The sequence below is a fragment of the Microcebus murinus genome, chromosome 8, assembly GCF_040939455.1.
Source record: "Microcebus murinus isolate Inina chromosome 8, M.murinus_Inina_mat1.0, whole genome shotgun sequence".
Lineage (NCBI taxonomy): Eukaryota > Metazoa > Chordata > Mammalia > Primates > Cheirogaleidae > Microcebus > Microcebus murinus.
In genome coordinates this window covers 46,226,187-46,250,522 of record NC_134111.1, presented here as the reverse complement: position 1 = coordinate 46,250,522, position 24,336 = coordinate 46,226,187, and the positions used below count along the sequence as shown (strand labels likewise).

General features: G+C 36.5%; 1 protein-coding gene across 2 annotated transcripts in view; it reads right to left on the bottom strand.

The window, feature by feature from the left end:
• The window catches only part of XIRP2 (xin actin binding repeat containing 2), a 292,691-nt gene extending 268,706 nt beyond the window's left edge, over nt 1–23,985 (bottom strand). For both annotated transcript variants that reach the window (XM_076005626.1, XM_076005625.1), the window contains exon 1: nt 23,557–23,985. In XM_076005626.1, the coding sequence (XP_075861741.1) occupies nt 23,557–23,973 (417 nt within the window). In that variant the 5' untranslated portion in view covers nt 23,974–23,985. The remainder of the gene's footprint in view (nt 1–23,556) is intronic.
• Nucleotides 23,986–24,336: the final 351 nt, after the last annotated feature.

The following is a 24,336-nucleotide window of genomic DNA, read 5'->3' as shown; positions in this document are numbered from 1 at the left end:
TCCTATGTACTTAATAACTGAGGAAATGGAGGGCCCAGAACTCAGGCAACCAGTACAAAGTAACACAATTAACTACTCTCAAAATGTCTACTAATGCACACAAATCATTCCAATCTGTCCCTTTTGTCAATGGAAATGTTCTGAAATAATACTACTCGTTTATAAAGTCTGGAGTGGAAGAGAAGAGAGAAGCAGCAGTAGAAGAAAAGAAGACGAGCTTCAGTTGTAATTTCTTGGTTTCCTTATTTTAGAGATATGAAAACTCTGACATTTAGAAGGTATTAATAAAATGAATTACCAATATCATCAGTGAGTTACATGAGGGTCAGTCAGAATGTATTAATATATTTAGATATTATTTTTCTGTGTTTTGAATTCAAAATGGATTTATTCAAACCACAAAACAACGCATGCAAAATTACCTTTATACAAATTTCTTTATCTCAAATTCCAATATAGACATATCAACAATTTTGAACACCTATTATGTCTTTATGAATCTACTGAAATATATGTTATAAAAAGAAACCCGAGATGTCTACAATTGAGTTCCATTCTCAGTGGTAGATATAGTAGCATAATAGCAATGATGAGCAAACAGGAAAAGTTATTTTGTCACCAACACACTGTTTCCAAAGGGTTGCTTATTAGAACAGTCAGGGAGGAGGGAAATCTGGGCCAGTTAATTAGCAGATTCAAGACTGGTGGTAAATGGTGTGTTTGATATTGCAACCAGATTGCCCTGATTGCTGACATTCTTTCCCACGGGAAGCTGTAGGCTGCCATGATGCATCACATTAAAAATAAACAGAGGTGCCTTACATTAAACATAATCTAGATCTCAATAAGGATTGCTGATGTCGCATCCAGTTCTAGAAAATTTCCATTGGTAGCACATAAAAAGAAAGTAGGATCTAGTACAATAGCTCTGAAACTATACTCTGAAGAACTTGGATCTGAACAACAATCCATGTCAGTGATTCTGAATCCTAGCTGTGTATCATCATCATTTGAGAATTGTTAAATTATAATATTTCTCTGTTTCTCAACCTCTAAACATTATAAGTTAATTTGGTCTGCAGTGAAAGCCAGATATCTACATATATTTTTAAAGATTCCTATGCCAGGACTGAGAATTAGTTATCCATGTCAAAGTAGTGAATTAAGATTTTTAGAATAAGTAATGAAGGAATTCATCTTAACTAAGAAACCAAGAGTGATAAGGGCAGAAGAAACAAACACATCATCAAATATGTGCCAGTCATTTATTTTCCTAAAAAGTAACAAGGACAACATAAGAAATTAAATAGCAAAGAGGTGAAGGTAAATATTGATTAAAAATATCATATCAAATATAGAATAAAATAATAAAGAAAAACTAAAAAGCACTGATCCTTTGAACAATAAGCAGCCACGAATACTCAATAATACTCCACTAATACTATTAATACAATCTCTATAACCCAATAATACCATAATATACTACTATAAAGACTCACTCACAATACTACTACAATGTCCAATCATAGGACGTTGTAATGCTTGAGTCTGAGCTATAGGTGTGCCCATAACCCAAATAGTGTTCTTTGTACCCATTAGGTAGGTTTTTGCCCCTCTCCTCTCCCCCCACCCCCCCAGTTGATTTCCACTGAGTTTTACTTCCCTCTGTGCACATGTGCGCTCATCTGTTAGTTCCAGTTTCAAAGTGAGTACATGGGGTGTTTGTTTTTCCATTCTTGAGATACTTCACTTGAGGTATCAGTGTGACTGTAAGCAGGATTTTTACAGGCACAAGATAAACAGGGAAGGACTCAAGATACTATATTACTAAGAACCATAGCTCTCACGTCTCAAGAAGATATGCTCAAGCGGAAAATATGCCTTATCTGGTCTAATATTATAAGGTTACTACAGATCAGTGGTTCTCAAAGTTTATCATGCTTCCAAATCACCTGCAGGGCTTGTGAAAATGCAGATTGATTAGCCCTTCCCCAGAGGTCATTAGGACTTGGCGGGACCCCAAGTTTGTATTTCTAACAAGTTACAGGTGATGCTCAGGCTGCTGGTTGGGAAACAATATTTGAGAAAAACTGATATAGAGTATTTACAAAGACCTTATAGTATAGCAATTTCCTGTGTTTAAGAACTGGAGCAACCTTGCCCACGTTCTGTTACACTGCATGATGGCGTTTCTAAAGGACTACACTAAGAATATAAAGTGTCCCAAGAGTGATTGCCCCCTAGGAATCCTCTGTTACATGCTGACAGGCCAAAGTTTCCCTGTGCCTATGACCCTGGTATTCAGTGGGGACACCAAGATAAATCTTGACATAGTTTTCCCCCATGAGAATAATGGTGGGGAAACAGATATTTTCATGTGCAGATATTTTCAGTATGAACATTAGAACACACATTTATTTAAAGATAGCCGGCTACAGCAAGTGAGTTGAGGTGATTGTGCTACTCGAAACACCTACCAAATCGCAATAGAAGAGAAATTAAAATTATGCCATAAATTAGAAAGCAGTATAAATCTGTGATTTTTTATCATAATTTTCAGAACATAGCTAACACTGGAAATATAACATCCTTTGATGTATCATCAGTCATTCAGGAATTACAAGAAGAATTTGTGATCTCAGAAAGTGAAATGCAAACTTTAGAACTGAATTAAATGGCACAATGAAAACTTTATAAGCCTTTTATACTAAGTATTAAGTATCTAATATTGGGATCTCCCTCGGTGGTTTAACCCAAATTCTTGGCCCTGTTCAACGTGTTTCCAGAGCTCAGTGGTACTTGCTGGATGATGACACGTATCTTAGGTTCTTCATGGACTCCTCTGTCACCGCCATGCGGCCTTTTCTCTACAGTTTTACATCTTTCTTTTCCTTTCTTTTTTCTGGCCTCACCTGAGTCTGGGAAATGGCCAACTTTTTCTTTACTACTCTCATGTTATACACATCTACCCTATAGAAAAACCTCATGGTTTTTCTGCCATAGGCAAAAGGAATATCTTCTCTGTAATATGAGAGAACTCCTTGAGCTGGTTCTTCTAGCCTTGGACAATGATATACTGAAGGAGGAGAAAAAATTTTTTTAAATTATTTTCAACAGTTCCATTTTTGAATGTTTTTAGCCTTTCATTAACATTTTTAACACTTCTAATCTCTTTTCCAAACAGGTGAATGCTAGGGACCAACTAGAAAAAGATAACATGTGAGAAAAACTAAAAGCAAATCCATGATTTTGAAACATTATCTTTTATTGCATTATTGTGGTAGACAGAATGAGCCACCACACCCTCATCCCTGGCTAAGGATGTGCTCGTCCTATTCCCTGGAACCTGTGAGTTCTTGACTTTACGTGGCAAAGGGAAATCAAGGTTGCAGATGGAATTAAGATTGCTAATCAGATGATCATACAATAGGGAGTTAATCTTGGATTATCTGGGCTGTCCCAGTGCAATTAAAAAGCTCTTTAAAATGGAACAGGGTGTCAGATGTGGAGGTCAGAGTGATTATGTGAGAAAGACTCTACCTATTGTTGTTAGCTTTGAATATGGAGGAAGGGGACTGTGAGCCAAAGAATTCAGGTGGCCTCTGAAGGCTGGAAAAGAGAAAGAAAAGAAAGCCCCCTTGGAGCCTCCAAGAGAGAGTGCAGACCTGACAACACTTGGAGTTTATTCCAGTGAACTTCGTGTCGGACTTCCCTAAACCGTAAGATAATAACTTTGTCTTGTTTAAGCTACTAGGTTTGAGGTCGTTTGTTATAGAAGCAATAGGAAACTAATACCATTATTTAAATTAGAAAATGATCCGATAAACCTAAAGTGATACTCATCTTACCCTTCCATTGCCACTCTCTTTCCCTGCTGCTTCTCCTTTGGCCATTTCTTTAATAGTTCATTGTAAGCCCTACAATTAAAATCTATACCAGTGAACTGGAGCACAGACAAAAGCTAAAATATTAGTTAGTTTTCTTACTTGAAAATAACCCCAGAAAAATAATATTGAATAGGAAAACATTTCAAACTAATAGTGAGAATGAGTCTTTTAAAATTACAATCTCAACTCAATGAGGCATGCTCATCTTTGCTTCCCATTACCAGGAACAACCAAGAGTTTGACTATTTAAAACAATCAACATTCTCAGAGGTGTAAGCTATTGCTGACTATATTATGACAGATGTGCTATGCCTGCTGGGTCAGTGGGCAGCTGCTGTTTTATTTATTTGTAGACTCTTGGACTACCTTTTAAGCATGAAAAGCATTGTTGAGGGCTGATATTTCTTCTGTTCTACAGTGTGTCCGCTAAGTTCTTATACAGTGAGATTGTGTTCCACTGGTAAGAAATAAACATTCAAGAACATTTATGTCAGGACACAATTCTGTACAAAGCAAGAACAGGAAAATGATGCCAACTGAAAATGTGAGTCAATTCTGTCAAATAGGACACTAGTGTTAACGTCAACTTGGAAGACAAAAAATTGCCACTGAGTAAGAAGATTTTTGTTATGCAAGGCAGATTAATCTGGATATTTGTTATAAAAGCAGGGATTATTATGAGTGCATTCTTGTTCCTTTTGAATGTCACAATACAATAAACATGAGTTCTTAAGAATTCTTTTTAATAGCAATGATAAAACAATAGGAGGCAGCAGGTGGGAATGGTCATTATTTTAAATCAAGACTGATAGCTCTACATTTTTGGCAGAAATGGAAGTATAGATTATTGCTCAGGCCAGATTTCAATAATGATTTATTGTTTACAGTTGTTATAATAATGGAGGAGAAGTAGGAGGACAGGAAAACATTCTACAAAGAAATTTGAGAACAGTGGTATCAATATGGAATGAATAAATATTAATACATAACTTCAAACATAATTGGTATGAGAAAGAAATATTTTGGAACACCAAATAAACTCAGGTGATAATCCTTCAAATTCTATACAAGTAATTGTCAAGGCAAAGGATTGCTACAGAATGGATTTACTTATACAACAAACATTGATTTAATATTTTTACTACTCCTAATACCTTGATTGGCAGTGGGGACAGACATCAGGATAAATTTTGACATAGTCTTTCTCCATGAGAACAGTGGTGGGGAATCAGACATATATACAAAGATTTTCAGTATGACATTGGAATATACATTTATTTAAAGATAGCTAGTTGTAGCAAGTGAGTTGAGATGATTATGTTTCTTGAAGTATCTATTAAATAGCAACAGATAAGAACTTAAAATTATGCTATAAACCAAATCGCAGTATAAATTTGGTGTCCTTTTTGATCACAATTCCCAGAACATGCCTAACAATGATAAATGCAATTATCTTGAATGCATCACTCATTCAGTAATGATAGGGGCTTGAAGAATTTGTGATGTGAAAAGTGAAATGCAAACTTCAAAACTGAATTAAGTGGCTTAATGAAAACTTTGTAAGATTTTTATACTAAGTATCCAATGCCTAATATTAAGACCTCCTTACGACGATTCACAGAATAATACTAAATGTAGGCTGACAGCTATCTAACTATAGCATTGACAAGATTTTTGATAAATATAGCAACTACCTATTATATATGAAAGTATAGCCTGTAACACTTTAATGTAGAAAAAGGACATCTCTTGGTTGGGCAGGCCTAGCATAAGGTATTGGGATTAGGAAAGAGGAGAGAACAACTTACACTCTCTTAAAACAGTGGCAACTCTTAATATTATAAAACAGATTCATTTTTCTGATTAAAAGACAAATTACTAACTCTTTTCTTGCTTTTGCATTAAGGATAAAAGAAATTAACATGTAAATGTTAGTTCTATGGAACCCTCAATAATTTCTGAATTTAAATGGTTCATTTAAGCCTAACAGCATTCTTATTTTCCCATTACTCTTAAACTTGGCCTCATAAATCACAATTAAGATTGAAGAGTGCTATGGGGCCCAATGTGTCTTAGAGCTGAGTGCTGAGAGACAGATTTTGGTGTGCCTGGGCTGATTAGAGTAGGTTGGAAGAAATGCTACGTTCTGCTATTTGACATTCTACAAAATATGGTTCTAGAGACAGAAGCACTTAGGAAGCCTCTTCTCATTCAACCTTAATCCTTAACCTGCTGGCAATGACAGAAGAGATAATTGTCATGGGAGGAAGAGGCCATGTGCAAGTAAAATCAGTCCAAAAAGAAAGGAATTAGCACATTTATAAGTTATAATTTGAAGAATCTCAAAAAAATATTAGCAGTAATAAAATACAAAAATGATATATTTTTATCTGTCTATGCAAATAAAACTTCTACAAGTCCTTCGTTTGAAGTCTAGTCAGAAAAGGCAAAACCTCAAAAGGGACATATTATCTCAGTACTACAGGGTGCCAATGATTCTGAAGAGTATGAACTGCATTCAAGAAAGACTACAACATGCTTGATGGAACTCACAGTTGTCAAATCCTCAGCCTTCCTTACTCAAGTATTTATTACAATACTTGGACAAAAAATAGTCAATGACATCTGTCTCTGTTATGGTTACTAGAACTCCCACGTGAGTTTATTAATGTATTCCTGATATGTCCATGTACAAAGAAATATTATTGAAACATCTTCAAAGGAAGATACTCAAATATATTGGCTGACCCATCCAGTACAGACTCTTTAATTAGCATCCAACTTCTTTTTTTTTTTTTAATTTTCAAGGCATATCTGTCTTTCCTTAGTCTGAACCTGCTGAGCCATATCATGTCCTTGTCAGGCGTAAGTTTGGCCCTGACTCTTCCTAAGTCACTTAGGAGTATTCCAACCTCACCTCCTACTGCTAAGCTGTGTCCTGAGCCCTCAAGGTTAGACATATTCTGTCATTTTCCACAGTGACAAATGTAGAATATTCTGTCTTACTTTAAAGGCCAAAACTTTACTGAAAATGTGGATGCTCCCAGGAGACACTTTCTACCCAGCATGAAGATTAACCTTCAATGAAAGAGAGCAATCTGACAGCAGGAAAGAACTTCTTTGCAAAAGCATGAACTTCTTGACACTGCAAGTATTTAACGGGAAGTTGGACTACACTTTGTCTCAGATATAACATGGATTCCAAACTTGGGAGGGAGTTTGATTCCATCATAGCTGAGGGCAGTTTTGTCCTTTAAGATCTTATCATTCTACCTCAGTCACTTTAATGGCCATATCTTTATGAAAATTGGATTGTCTCTTGTTTTTAATGGTTGTCTATTTTGAAAATAAGTTTGCTTGTTAAAAGTCAGTATCATCAAATGGGAGAGATGGTGGTGGACTAGGAGCAGCCCATGTGCACTGTTCTTAAGGAGAGGATTAAGAGTTGCAGGCAGTGCCTACCTATAGATGGCTCTTCTTGGAAAGAATATTGTAAACTCCAGAGAGGTGATGGGGGACACTCAGAGTCAAGGAGAAAGTGATAGGGCTATTCATTGGGCAAGATCCAAGGGAACTTTGGGAAGGCATCTACACATTCTGTGGGCTCTATAGGCCAAAGTGTGAGACCTTCCTACTCCACCACCACCACCACAGACCTCTGAATTGATCAGGAAACTGATTGCAGTCTGTTCAGAGACTGCACTGGGAAGTGGGCTCAGCAGGGATTTAGAGGCTGCTGATCCCAGGTTTCTGCAATTAATGCCATTCTGAGCTCACAGGTCTGAATGGGGTTTGGCTTTGCAACAGCAGCCTTCGCATAGCCCTTGGGGGGCTAGGGAGGGAACAGGCAGAGCAGATACTCCTCTGTGCCATGTACTGTGACTCAGTGCCAAGTGTCAAGTGCCCCTCCTATCCAAAGCAAGATATGAACAGAGGAAGTGCCTCAGTTGCCACACACACTACCTGAGAAGCCTTGCCATTTGGCATCCATAGTCTCAATGCTGAGGGATCAGCTCCCTGCCCCTGCAGCTCTGTCTCCACTGTCCCTAGCTGCCAGAGCCACCCCCTGCCGGTGTGGCTCAACTTCTGTGGTTCCTAGCTGTGGTATAATCCCACAGCCATGCCCAGGTAGCTCCTGCCCTGCCTCCAGGCTGCAGTTCTGACTCTGAGGCTCCCACTATGCCTCAGGGGCCCATGTTCTGTCCTCAAGGCTTTACCACAGCTGCTGAAACTGCGGCTCCATGCCCCTAAGGCTCCCGTGCTAGCCCAGGACCAAAAAACATCCTAAGGTCCAATGCTCTACTAGGGACTATCCCCACCAGCTGTGAGCCAACATTACATTCAGACCTGGTTCTAGCAAATACCCACAAGTTAGACACCCATGGCCACTGCCTAAATAGCCTCACTTAGGTGTCATTGTTTCCTCTGTGGGGAGACCCTGGACAGAGCAATCCCCACAATGCCAGCCTCCATGGAGAAGATCTTATCCATCCTCCAATCAAGCTTCCAACAATGACTTGGGGAACAACTCACCACTATGCATGAAGATCATCCAGCCCTGGCTTGAACTGTGACAATCACAGGGAAAGGAACAAAACAGAACAGCTGCACTACAGACTCTAAGTGTGCCCACTTTTCCCCTGCAGAGTAAACATTCCAGAGTAGGACACAAAGCACCAGCTAGCAACTTGCCTTTGTCTCACTAAGTAGACAGCAAAAGAGAATAGGTGCCCTGCAAACCAATCAGCCCTGAGCTGAGAGAAGAGGATTCAGATGAGAAGAACCAGCAAAAGAACTCTGGCAACATGAAAAAATAAAACAGTTTGACACCCCCAAGGGATCATAATGGAGCTACAGTAGTGGACCTCAACCAAAAGGAAGTTGATAAAATGTCAGAATTGGAATTCAGAATATGTATGGCAAATAAGATGAATAGAATTGAAGAGAAAGTTGAAAGTCAACAACAGCAACAAAGAAATGCCAAAAAATATTTTAGGAAGTTAGTGAAAAATAAAAATATCACTAAAAAGCTAGAAATCATAAGATAGGATATAACAGAACTTAAAGAAATGAGAGACATTTAGGGAATTTCAAATTATAGCAAAAGACTTCAAAACCAGGCTAAACCAAGCATAAGAAAGAATTTCAGAGCTTGTAAACAAGGCTATTCAGCTAACCCAGTCATTCAAAAGGGCGGAAAAGAGAATAAAAAAAGATTGACTGGTAAGTCAGAGAAATATGGAAATTCATGAATCAGACTAATATACAAATTATGGATATCCCTGTGGGAGAAGAAAAAAAGAGCACAAAGCAAGGAAAATCTATTTGAGGGAAATATTGAGGAAAACTTCCCTGGTATCACCAGAGATTCAGACATCCAGCTGCAAGGTGCTCATCTAACATTGGGATGATTCATAGCAAATAGGACATATCTAAGATAAATAATAATCAACCTGGCTGAAGTCAAATGAAGGAGACAATTTTACAAGCAGCAAAACAAAAGCAACAAATAACCTACAAAGGAAAACCCATCAAGCTAATAGCAGACTTTTCAGCAGAGACAATACAAGCCAGAAGGGACTGAAATCCCATCTTCAATCTTCTTAAACATAATAACAGCTAGCCAAGAATCTTGTATCCTGCAAAAGTAAGTTTCATAAATGTCGAAGAAATAAAGACTTCTCCGTATAAGCAAACAGTGAGGGAATTTGTCACAACTAGACCTGTCCTACAGGAAATACACAGAATAGCATTATATATGGATCAGCACAATAGATAGCCACCAGTGTAAAATTATCCAAAAGCTAAAGCTCTTAGCTCATATAAAACAATAGAACAAAAGGGAAACAAAGCAATAAGGTACTATCCAACATGATGAATAAAATTGTATCCCACATATCAATGCTATCAAAGTAAACAGTCTTTATGCTCCATTCAAAAGACACAGACTGGCTGAATAGATGAAAAAACACAACCAAAGTATCTGCTGTCTCCAGGAAACACATGTCTCCAGGAAACACAAGGACCCACAAAGACTCAAGGTGAAGGGATGGAAAAAATATTTCACGCAAATGGAAATGAAAGAGAGCAGGTGTAGCCATTTTCATATCAGGAAAAAACTGACTTTAAATCAACAATGGTAAGACAAAGATGATAATTATATAATGGTAAAGGGAGAAATTCAATAAGAAGTTATAAGAATCCTAAATATATATCACCTAACACAGGGGATCCCAGATTTATAAAACAAATTATTCTAGATTAATATAAATAAACAAATAGTAGCACTGTAATTGCCAGGGACTTTAACATCCCACTGACAGATCATTGAAGCAGAAAATAAATAAAGACCCACTGAACTTAACCAGGGCTCTAGAACAAACGAACCTAATAGATACCGACAGAAACTAAGTGAAATATCTCAAGAATGGAAAAAACCAGCACCACATGTACTCACCAGCAAATTGGAATAACATTTATCAGGTGTCGGGCAGGTGGGAGGGGGGAAGAAGGGATGGGTATATACAAACACAATGAGTGAGATGTGCAACGTTTGGGGGATGGTCACACTTGAGGCTCTGACTCGAGGTGGGCATGGGCAATATATGTAACCTTAACACTTGTACCCCTATAATATACTAAAATAAAATAAAAATAAAAACTACAGAATATAGATTCTTCTCATCAGCACATGGACATTCTCCAAGATTGATCCTATTTTAGGCCACAAAACATGTCTCAACAAATTTGAAAAAATTAAAATAATACCATGTATCTTCTCAGACCACAGTGGAATAAAACTCAAAATCAATTCCAAGAGAAACACTCAAAGGTACACAAAGTCACGGAAATTAAACAACCTGCTGCTGAACAATGCTTGGGTCAATAATTAAATTAAGATGGAAATCTAAATATTCCTTGAACTGAATGACAAAGGGGACACAAGGTTTTATCAAAATCTATGGGATCCAGCAAAAGCAGAACTAAGGGGAAAATTTATAGTCTTAAATACCTACACCAAAAAGACAGAGAGATCTCATGTTATCAACCCAACGTCTCATCTCAAGGAACTAGAAAAGGAAGAGCAAACCACACCAAAATCAGTCTAGGCAAATAATTTATGACTAATTCCCCAAAGGCAATGATAGCAACAACAAAAATAAATAAATAAATAAATAGGATGTGATTTTATCAAACAGCTTCTTCACAGCAAAGCAAATAATCAACAGAGTAAATAGACAACCTAAAGAATGAGAGAAAATATTCACAAACTATACATCTGATAAAGGGTTAACATGCAGATTCTACAAAGAACTCAAACAAATCAACATGAAATAAATGAACAACCCCATTAAAAGGTGGGCAAAAACATGAACAGAAATTTTTCAAAAGAAGATAGACAGATGGCCAACAAACATGAAAAAATGCTCCACATCACTAATTATCACGGAAATGCATACTGAAACCACAATAAGATATCATCTTCCCCTGTCAGAATGGCTATTAAAAAGTCAATAAACAATAGATGCTGGCATGGATGCAGAGACAAAGAAACACATACACTTTTCGTGGGACTGCAAATTAGTACACCCTCTATGGAAAACAGTATGAATATTCCTCAAAGAAATAAATATAGCCTTACCATTTGCCCTAGCAATGCCTCTACTGTGAATATCCCCAAAGGAAAAGTAGCCATTTTATCAAAAGGACACCTTAATTAAATGTTTGTTGAAGCACAATTCACAATCACAAGATGTGGAATTAACCTAAGTGCCCAACAATGCACGAGTAGATTAACAATATGTGGTATATGTATACCACGGAGTACTACTCAGACTTAAAAAGAATGCATTAATGTTCTTTGCAGAAAGATGGATGGAACTGGAGACCATTATCCTAAGTGAAGTATCTCAGGAATGGAGAAACAAACCATCATATGTATTATCTAATAAGTTGGAACTAATTGATGGGCACACATGGGCACAGAAATGAGTAAAAATCATTGGAAATCAAGAAGAGGAGATAGAGGTGGAGGGCAGGGATAAAAACAGGTACAATGAACACTATCCAGGTGATGGGCATGCTAATGCTAATACACTTGACTTAAACATATAAAAGTTATCTATGTAACAAAAACATTTGAACCCCTTTAATATTTTGAAATAAAAAATAATAGTCAATATCATCTTCTCATACTGGAAGAGGGCTTATTAGTAATAATCATATTGGAAATAGAATGATCTCTTTGGAAGAATTATAGTTTTAAATTTCTGCATTTTGCAAAGAATCTCTCAGAGAATAATGAATGGAAAAGATCTCATTATATATATTCAGATGAGGCTCCTTTTAGCAATTTGCCAAATAACTCCAGCAAGAAGCAAACAAGTTGCTACAGAAAAGGTGTTTCTAATAAAGAAATTGTAACTTTACAGTTACTTTTACTTTTAAAATATTAAAAGCCATGTAATAGAGATTTATTTTTGCTTACACAGCATCTATGGCTACCAATCTTAAGTGGATACTAATGGCATCACAGGAAAATAGGATCTGTGCTTCTTAGCAGTTCAGTCTTCCTTTATTTCTGCCCTCTCACTCTTTTGAAATGATAAGAATGTTGCTTACTTTTTACAATTTTAGCAGCAAAGTAATTCAGATACTGAATACCCTTGATAACCAAAACCTTATTTTATTCACTGGTGAAGAATAAGAAAGAAAATATGATGATTCAGTATAACTACATCTATGAAAGTTTTACTTTGAGTACTAGAAATGATGATTTTACTTAGTGCAATGTGCTATGTGCTATAACCCTTGTTACCTTTCTTCTAAAAAAAGAAAACAAAGAAAAAAGGAAATAACTAGGTTTCTGGCTTGCTTAATTTTAATTTTTTTGTGTGTATATGTATGTGGCAGTATATATTTCTTATTTATTCTGAATCCTGTATCTGCTGAATTTACTTTCTCCTATTTTGTGTGGGAAGCTTCAAATATTATGCAAAAGAAGAATTTGGACATTAGCACAAGCTTTTTGCTAGCCTAAAAAAAATCTTTCAATTTCTTAAGTGGTACATACATAAAGGACCTCAATACCTGAGAGTATCTGTATGCTAATCACTGCACTTTTGAGGCCGTGCTGCAAAAAGATACATATTTCATACTTTTATATATGGCTGAAATGTTTCATAATTTAAGAGGAGTGGGCAATAATTATTACATAACATTTTCTAGAGTAGGAAAAATAGGTCAAACAACAAGAAGTCACAGTACATAATATAGAGCAGGTTCTTGAGCTGGCAGCGGCCTGTGGGTTGAGTTTATGTTTGCAGTTCATGAGGTAGACTCTACCAAGAGAGTCTATGCAACACAGAGATGAAAGATGCTTCTGAAACTAGCTGTATATTCAGAACACAATCTAATAACACACTGGGGAATGTGAAATAAACATGAATCAAGAAGGCAGTTTGTCCTTCAGGAAGCTGGAAGACATAGCTTGATATCAAAGTAATATCTGATTGCAGACATTTTAAAAAGTCAATAAAAGGAGCATTGATTCCTTCATATCTATTTCTTACACAATTTCTCCTATGTCATCTGTAAGGCATATAGGGTTCCAAGACTGGGTAAACAAGCTGGAGAAGCTGTCCACAACTGCTGAAGAGATTGCTTAGCATGTACTGACCATATGCAAGGGAAAACCATCAGGTTATCAAACACCTGCTGTCAAATGAGCCATAGGAGTTCACCTATAGATGGTGGATAGCAGACTTAAACCTAAGGCATGAAATTACAAGAATACTAGAAGAAAATGTTGGAAAAACTCCTATAGATATTGGCCTAGGGAAAGAATTTATGAAGAAGACCCCAAAGACAATCACAGCAGCAACAAAAATAAATAAATGGGACCTGATCAAAGTAAAAAGCTTCTGCACAGCCAAGGGAACTATTGCAAGAGCAAATGGACAAACTACAGAATGGGAGAAAATATTCACATGCTACACATCCGATAAAGTGCTGATAACTAGAGCCTACATAAAACTCAGGAAAATCAGTAAGAATAAATCAAACAACCCTATTAACAAGCAGGTAAAGAACATAAACAGAAACTTTCAAAAGAAGACAGACTAATGGCCAACAAACATATAAAAAAATGCTCAACATCTCTAATCATCAGGGAAATGTAAATCAAAACCACAATGAGATATCACTTAATTCCAATGAGAACGGCTTTAATGAAAAAGCCCCAAAACAATAAATATTGACGTTGATGTGGAGAGATAGGAACACTCATACACTGCTGGTGGGACTGTAAACTAATACAACTTCTGTGAAAATAATATGGTAATAGCTCAAAGAGCTAAAAGTAGAACTACCATTTGATCCAGCAATCCCACTACCAGACATCTATCCAAAGGAAAAAAAGACATTCTATTAAAAAGACATCTGCATTAGAATGTTTATAGCAGGACAATTCACAATTGGAAAGATGGAAATAACCCAAGTGCCCATCAATACATGATTGGATTAATAAAATGTGGTATATGTGTATCATGGAGTTCTAGTCAGCCACAAAAACAATAGTGATCTAGCACCTCTTATATTATCCTGAATAGAGCTGGAACCATTCTACTAAGTGAAGTGTCATAAGAATGGAAAAACAAGCACCACATGTACTCACCAGCAAATTGGTATTAACTGATCAACACTTAAGTGTACATACAATAATAACATTCATTGAGTGTTGGGCAGATGGGAGAGTGTAGAAGGGGATGGAGAAATTCACACCTAATGGGTGCAGTACACACCACACAGGGGATGAACATGCTTTAAGCTCTGACCTGGGTGGGGCAAAGGTTAGCTATATTGATAGGTAACCTAAACATGGGTACCCCATAATATGTTGAAATAAAAAATATTGGTGACCCTGAAGCCCAATGCAAAGGAAGTGATGTCAATGCACATGACCTGGAAAGTAGACACTGAAAGGAAAGAAATCATTTTGACAAGAATCTTCCATCCCCCCATTCCAAACATTGTTAATGATCACATATCCTATGGTTAGCACTCAGTTTAAACCCATAGAGAAAAAGAGAAGAAATCAATGTGATTTCTGCCTTATAATTCTGGTGGATATTCAAGCAGGGTGACAAAATAATTTATCACCCAATAAAGACACTTTGTGAGTGGAAGGGATATCATTAATAATTATGATGGAACAACATATGTAGACCAGGACTATTCCCAGCAAAACAGGACATATGGTTGCCATATAGATGAGATATAAGTAATCCACATTTAAATAATAATTTGAAATTGGAGTTGAAATGCTGAGAACACCAAATGCTGGCAAAGAGGTAGAGCTACAGGAACTCTGATTTTTTGGGAATGAAAAACAGTACAATTACTTTGGACAATAGTTTGACAGTTTCTTACAGACCTACTCTTACCATACAATCCTGCATTCACACTGCTGGCTATATGTCAAAATAAGTCGAAAACTTATGTCCATACAAAATCCTGCATGCATGCAAATGTTTATAACAGCCTTATTCATAACTGAAAAAGCTTGGAAGCAACCAAGAAGTCCTTCAATAGGTGAACTGATAAACAAAATATGGTACATTTATACAATGGGATATTATTCATCAATGAAATCAAGCAACACAAAGACAGTCAAATTGCTAGTGAAAAAAGCCTATCTGGAAAGGCTATAAACTGTATTATTCCAACTGTATGACATGCTGAAAAGGGAAAAATTATAAAGTCAATAAAAAGATTAGTGCTTTCCAGGGGCTCAAGGGGAGGGAGAGATGAATAGGTGAAGCACTGAGATTTTTAAGGTACACTACCCTGGATGATACTGTATGTTAGATACATGTCATTATGCATTTGTCAAAACTCATAAAATGTGCAATATCAAGAGTGAATCCTAATGTAAACTATGGGCTTTAAATAATGTATCAATAGTGGATCATCTATGTAAAAAGTGTACCATACAAATACAAGATGTTAATAATAGTAGAAACTGGGAGAAGAAGGCATATGAGAACTCTGTACTTTCCACTCAAGTTTTCTTAGTTTAAACCTAAAACTGCTCTAAAAATAAAGTCAATTAACTTTAGAAAAGGAGGGATAGCAAACTCTGGATTAGTATCATGGCATGGTAATTTGAAGAAACCAAATAACCTGCCTAAGACCTAAAAAGGCCCAAGGTGACCACTGGGCAGGTGTTTGCATGGAGTTAAAGCTTGAAAAAAAACACATTAAAATATTTGTTAAATAAGAAAATCTAACTAAGCAAGCTGGAGAATCTTCTTTTGGGCCCTATGCAGATTTACATTTGTCCCGACAACACTGTTAACATTCATGACAACAAAATTGCTTCCTCCATACCTTGCCATTATTGCTTGATCAATTTTTAAGAATATAACATTTCTTGGCATTCAGGGCAAAATAAAAAAGAGAACATCTGGCATAGTCTACCTGAAGCATTAGTATGAAGTAGAGAGGCAAAGATGTAGACTGATATAAGCTATGAAAATGGCAATGATGCCAGTTCTTGTCTCCTAAGATGACGTGACTATTAAATGAGGGCAATGTCTGCAAAGCTTTTTAGCACAACGCCTGGTAGAGACACAGTGCTCCATTATTACTACTTGCTAACTATTGCCAATGCCTCTTCCTCTAGTGGTCTGGGGGCAGACCAATGTCAGGATGAGGCAAGGCATTCAAGAATAAGCTCAAAAATTTATAAGCCCTGTAAAAAGGACTAAAGCTATAAGCCAAACGGCAGACTTGAAATATTTGTCTGTGAAAACACAATTGTTGGTCCTGGATAAAGAAGTATATTTAGAGACATTGGCACATGTGACCTGCAATCTCTCAATTTTACCTTTAAACAAGAAATTTTAAAAGAGATGTGTGTGTGTGTGTGTGTGTGTGTGTCTTAAAGAGAAAGAAAATTTCTCTCTGGAGCTCCTGGGTTTTGCTCCTATTTTTTTTTTTCACCGTAGTTTGAACTTTCTTTCTTATGAGAATTTCAAACTAACATTTTTTTCGAGATACAAGGAAAAAATTGTTCCTAACATTCAAAAATAAAGATGAAGTTGTAAAGAGACTAGATTTTAAATCATAAAATCATTAAGGTCAGAAATGGGAATTTTTTTTGTTACCTTTACCATTAATAACAAAAACATTCTGACTACTATTCAACATTGAAATCAGAAAATTTTGATTAATTTAAATGTACGTCCCTGACAAGTTTCCACAAATGCAGGGAAAAGAGCCCTGCACGAATTATGATGCGTTACCATGCTGTAGAGCAATTTGTCTCATAGCATCCAATAAATGACTTACATTCACATAAAACAAGTTAGTACACTATTAAGTACCATAAATCATTATATTTGGTAGTTGGTATAGATGAGAAACATTAATGGAGCTTGAATTTGTTTCAGGTGTTTGTAACTCATTACATTCACTCACCACTACACATTAAACAGATAAAAAAAAATATCTTTCCAAGTAGGAAAATGTGTTAACCATCTCCTTTCCATACACAATATAGTGAGTGCTAAGCAGGTATTAAAATAAGGGCACAGTTAGGTGGCTGCAAGCTGCTTGATCTCCAGGAAAAGGATGCCAGGATGGCTTACCTGTTATTTACAGCCACATCTGTTCTGAATTGTCAGTGATTACACTGTTAAATATCTTGGATTTCAGTCCTGACAAAAGATTACAGATTACTAAATTCAGAGAAAGGACTTAGTCTGAGGAACCAAAAGGGACAACTATTTTAAAGAAGGTTTTGCTATATCAACCCTGGGGTTGGTTTGGCAGTGAGGGGAGACCAGAGGTGCCTATGGAGTTAAGAAATTTGGCCATCAGAGGAGCTGGCCCTAAACAAGAAGGAAGAAACTTTCCCTAATCTGAACATCTTATTTAACCATAGTATGATTTTAAAAGCAGGGAATAAACCTTACTTGACTTTCACCCGCTTTCCCACTAATATCCTCTTTACTGGTCCAAGATTCCCCCAATCTATGGCAGTTCCTTAATCATGCTGATACGCCCTTACCACTTTCGAGGAGCAATGCTCACTTATTTTATAGAATGCTGCCCTACATGGATTTATCTGACGTTTTTCATGATCACATATTTCTGGCAAGAATGCCACAGGAGTGACCTTTTGCCCTTCACAGTGCCTCACATCAGGAATTACAATGCATCGGTATGTCTTACTACTGGTGATACAACTTTGATCATCCAGTTAAGATAATTTCCTGTAGGTTTTCCACAGTAAATGGATGCTTATCTCCCAGGGATGTTGTGGAAGGAGTTCCTGTGTTGGCTTCTTTCAGGATGGCCTTGGGATTGCTGGTGGACTTTCCATGTTTGGATTTGAAGACTCTTTGGAATGTCATCTCCATAGCCCTTGGTGGAGTCAACAGCCCTGATTAAAGACCAAAATTCTCCCCTTTTATAATTCTTCTGAAAGTAATATTTTATTTATTTCTATGTTTAGTTTATTCCTGTAGTGAAGAGATTCTCTAAAAGAACCTGATAGAGTATGAAAATTAGTTATAGGAAGCAGAGAAGGGAAAAAATAGTCACGCATGGTACTTGCGAAATTACTGCAGTCAGTGAGTACAGTCATTGGATAAACATCTAGAGAAGCTAGTATGTGTATCAGAAGAGGGCTTCCAGCAGAGGCAAAAGAGCTAGCATCAATATTCTTATAACACAAGGATAAAAACCTCACAAGGCTACCGAGTAAAATGTCAAAGAATGCCAATCCATGAACTGACAGCAGTTTTCTCAACCGAAGCTGAGTCAATATCGCTCAACATCTTTCTGTGGTTATTGGCACTACATTCTTTAATGATGTCATATTGTGACTGCCTATATCACTGTGACAGGCAAATGGGACAAGATGGCTGTTCCCCCTTAAATTCTTAAAGGCCATGCAAATGTGTTCAGTTGGGAATTTTGCCAGCTATGTTTTCCCAACTAAAAACACTGGACAGGCAGCAGTAAAACAACAAACACATAAATGGGGAAAAGAACAACCAAAGATCAGTAACGTTATTTTAGAAAACAAATCACATCACAAGGAAAAACCTGCATAAAATAAAAAATCACTGTGGCCATTCTCGTCATATCCTTGAGGTCTAAGTTTAATTTGCTCTTTGTATTCATATGTGTGTTTGCATATGGTGTAGATAAATAGTAAATATAAAAACTACTTTTAAACCATGTCTCATCTCTGTTTGATTTTGAATTTTGAGTAGCTGAATGCCAGTGACTTTTTCTACTAATTGGAAAAGACAATGAAAGTCGCAGGCATATCTTTGTCTAAGGTTTTAATAAAGTGTTGAAAACTGTAATTTAACAAATTGTAGTTCTTTGTCTCATCATCTCGAAATGGGGTTGTATTAATAATTCATATTGGAAATCTTCATCAGCATGTGCTTTTCTGACTATTCAGTGAGAGCTCTTCTCAGTGGGACCTTTGCTGGCTGCAAGAATAAGGTGTTGTCAGATGTGAAATACAACTTTCTTTGCCCAAAGCACCTTTCCACTTTTAGAAACCATAAAGTGTAAGCCTCTTCCTTTATATATAGCAAAACAGAAGTCTATTGAGATTAAATATTTTTCCCCAAGGACATAAAGTGAGAACAGAGAAAATATAAGAAATATTCATTTGGTGCTACTTTGGTGCTACTTAAATTTCATTAGGTGCTTCTTAAATGTCTTTTCTCATTCAGGTGTTATATCATTTTGTCTCCACAAAATTTATGTGGTGTATTAATTTCCCTATTTTATAGATGTGAAAACTAGGGATTAATGAGTTAAAATAACTCATTCAAGTTTATACAATGAATAAGTTTCTGAGTCAAGGTTTCCAACTGACCCTTTGTCACCATATATTTTGCTCTTATATGTGATGCTGCTGTGAAGTTTATTATTTCATATAATATATTCTCTAACAAAAATAGTAGTGATCTTTTCATTAAACTATCACTTATAAAAAAAACTATTCTGCCCATTTTGTCAGGCAAAGGAAAAATATTTTATTGCTTCAAAGATCTCTAAAGCTCTTCCCATGGAAAGAATATATATATATATTTTATTTTTCTCTATACTGATATTACTCTTTATTTTAATTTCTTCTCTATATTTTTGAGAGTTTGGTGGACAGATTTTTCAGTAATCATTTTCAAGATTTTAATAACCTCTGTGCTGTTAAACACTTTCGAAAATACATCACGCTTGACAGAAATTATCTCAGAAACTCTGATGAGAGGGGAGGGTGGGGGACGGAGTGTCAGAAGGCTCTGGCAGAGGTAACTGCCTGAGAAGGAGTACTGCTTGCTGCACTGAGATTGGAGATAAATTAATCCCTGGGTCCCCATATGCCCAGGCTTAAGGAGAAAAGATAAATTCAGACATCTAATGAAGTGATTTTGTAGTGGAAGGCAAAGTGTAAGCCGTGATTCACCTGTGCTTTAGAATGCCTGATTTTATGCAGGACTTAAAGTAGATACAGATTGGTTGTTAAATGAAAAACCAGAGGCTCTTATTATTGGAGTGAATGAGACTAACATATGCTGGAAACTATAGCATCTTTAATTATTTATACCCTGTTTAATCATTGATACATATGTAGGTTCATGGTTCCTTAGCTTTGTGCCTTCATGATTGTCTCCAAGCCTCCACTCATGCAATAGATCAAATCAATGCTTTCTGAGGTAGCACATTTGGTGATGGCACTTCTTATTTTTGATCAAGTTCAGCTCATGTTTGAATGGGCTTTGCCAATAGCCTGGGGCCTGAATAAATTATAGAATCAGGCTCTGTTGAGAATTGCATAAACACAAGCTGATTACATGTGAGCGGGATTTGGGGGAAGGATTATAAATGTGTATCAAAAGCACAAGAAGTCCTTAAGTAATCTACTGTAACAATAAGACTGTTTACCATTTAAAGTAAAAAAGACAAGAATAAAATAAAGGCCAGAATTATTATGTAATTGAGTCATGAAAACCCTTATTAACAGTGGTAACATACTGAAGGATGAAGGGATCCTTTAATGAGATATTTTAGTGGCCTCCCTCTTCCAGTCCTTTGGACAGCAACTGGAAGCTTCAAAGAAGGAGGAGCTTATGCCTTCCTGTTCTGCTCCAAATTACTGTTCTGCTCCCACTTAGAATGGGGCAGCCAGAGTTAAGTTCATTTTATTTAAACATTGTATTTATAATCCACATAATCTTTATCACCCATAGAAGAAAATAGGAATTGAAGCAAATGCATCCCACATGCTTTTTGTGTTTATATGTTCCTTTCTAATATTCCTTCCTTTCTTTCTTCTTCTTTATTATTGTTTAACAAACTTCTTCAACTGATAAATTCACTCTTTTAGGTGACTATCAATACAGATCATCTAAAACTATGACATATTAAGATTTATTAATGTTCTTTGATTATATAATATTATAAGCATTCATATCATCAACTACAAATAGAAAAAAAGTAAAACACCAGATTTTGAAATATGAGTATATATTCCTCAAGGAAGAACAGAGGAAAACTCCATAATCATATATTACCCAACCATTTTTTAAACACTGTTTAAAGATCCTATAATGTAACTGTATTATTTTCCTATTGCTGCTGTAACAAATTGCCATGAGCATATTTATTTAAAACAACACATTTATTATCTTACTATTCTGGAGGGCAGATTCTGAAATCAGTTTGTAACCTGCAGGTGTCCACAGGGCTGAGTTCCTCATGCAGGCCATTGGGGAGAAGGTTTCCTTGCCTCTTCCAGCTCCTAGTTACAGCCCATGTTCTTTGGGTTGTGCACAGTCTCACTTCAACCTCTGTTTTGACCATCATAGCTCCTTCTTTGCCTCACTCTCACTCTGACATCCCTGTGCCTCTCTTATATAGACCTAGGTTTTATCTGGGATAATTCAGGAATGTTTTTGCATGTCAAGATTCTTAACCTAATAACCTTTGCAATGTTCCTTTTGACATGTCAGATAACATGCTTATACATTCTAGGGATTAGGATGTAAACATCTGTTGGTGGCCATGCTGAATAGTAGGAAGCTCACATTAAAACTACAAACTTTCATTAATGCTTTATTTTCTTATTATTGCATTTAAGCAGCTACATCTTATCCAGATGAGAATAGGTTATATCATATAATTTATATGGATGGCTTTTTCTACCTTTGTCTATTTCTTTTGTCAGTTAGTTATCCTGGGGAAATGTTCAAAGTGGTTACATTAAAGTCAACAGAGATTGAATAGAAAGTGTTTTCTGTAACTTGACTTTTCTTAATTTATAAAGATAAAAAATAAATGACGTTGTAAATATCTATGTTGAGTGTATCTTAATCCCTAACTGTCCAACTAAAAGATATTATAAAAGTACAAACAAAAATGATTATACTGGTGGAATAAAAAAGAGGAAAAGAAAAGCCTTAATTCAGGAATCAGCAAGTAGTTGCAATTTTTGAGAGATTCTCTATTCTCAATATAACCTCCTAAAAATAACTTCATATCCCTTATTCTCATTAAACCAATTAGAGTCACTTGATGTTCAAGAAGGGTAGACTAACTACTATATCTGTCCCAATAGGAAAAGTGGGAACAAGTATTAGCAAAATAATTTTAAAAATTTTCTATTTCTGTGATGTCTTCTATGAAAGCTAATTATTCATTAGCGAGAGTAGGATTGTGTATCTTCCTGATAACTTTCATTAGGTGAAAAAAATAATAAAGTATGAAGTTTGCTTCCCAATGGAAAACTTCAGATCATTTATTAATTCTTTATACAATTCAACTATAATCTCTCTTATGTAGGGTCCTTAATGAGTATCATAAATTCAAGTAATTCCAGTTGACATAGTAGTTGCTTTTAATTGACAACAGACGTATAAATACAGTCCTAGTTAATAATGTTGCTAATCCTGTTTCCTGCATTTGATTAAATGCCCCTTTAGTTAATAGACATTTTTATATGTGATGTTATAGTATACCATAATCACTGAAGCATGATCATCATCTACCACAAAATATTCCAGACTCTACACTTAGTGGTTTAAATATATTATCTATAATCTTCGTAAGATCCCTGTAAAGTAGCTGATTAAGACAATTGTATTTCCAAGGTTGTCATTCAGCTAGAGAAGCAAATGCCAGGTTTTAGGATTAAAACCTAGATCACCGTGGTTCCGAAGCCTTCCTTTGTTCCATTTCATCATCATTACAGATAAGTCCTCACTGAACCCCCGCTAAAAGCAACACTGTTTGTTAGATGTTTGAGGTACAAAGAGTGGTTAGAAATTGTCCCTGCCTCTGAGGAGTTTATAGCCTAGTTATGAAAACAAGGCACATACATAGAGAAACATCAACATAAAAGGGCACATCAGAATTGTTTTTGTGGGATTGAAAAGAGGTCAAGTCCACATTGAAACAGATCATAGAGGAAATTAATGAGAGGATGCTGCATTTCACCCCACATGGCATGATTGCTTCAGGACATCTGCCTAGAGTGTAGGTGAGGGGGGAAATTACATGATTAGAAATAAGTAACAGGCTAGACAGGCTGCCTAGCTTGTCAACTGTAAGCTTAGACTTTTAATCAATGGCTCCTTACCTTCCCACCATGCTCAGCTGGTCCAGCTGGCCTGTTTCTACTCTTAGGATCTTCAAACACACTCCTCAGCTCATCAAGGGCGATGGAGAAGCGCTCAATCCTGCGCCGACCGCTCAGAGAATCCTCCTTCAGCACTTGAGGGGGGCCATACTCCCTGGAGTTGTCGCTCTTTTCCTCAGGACTCATCTCTTCAGGCTTTGAGCTCAACGTCTCTTCCCCTGTACTGCAGGGCAGACTCGGGGGATCTGGAGGTTCAGGTGCTGATACTGCCTCTTTTTCAGGCTCAAGCAATTTGCTTCCCCGAGCCTGGAGAAGCGTTCTACGACTGGCCCCCGGACAACACTCACTCTTCTGGTAATCACAGGATTCCCATTTCTGCCTCAGGACTTTCAGGGAGCCCTTCTGTATTGGGAACATGGATGGTTCCGGATCATCCTGCAATATCAAAATCCCTTACGTCAAAGATACACTGAGGTGTCTGAGTCGTTTTCAAAACACTCTATTTAGGAGTGCCAGCTTTTGGGGTTTGTGCCTCAATGTAGAAATCCAGCTTTACTATATAATTTTTGGCTCTTAACTTTAACCCACAAAGTCATGTCAGTTAAACTAGAATTAGACAGATTATGGGGAAGACTGGTTTGTTTAGACATGACTGTTTGAATAAAAGAGACAAAAATTAAGAAAACATGATTTTCTTCCCCTTTACTTCTATCTAAAATCAGCCACAATTATTTACAATATAAAACATAAACAATGTTAATTCATTGTTTAGTGAATTCT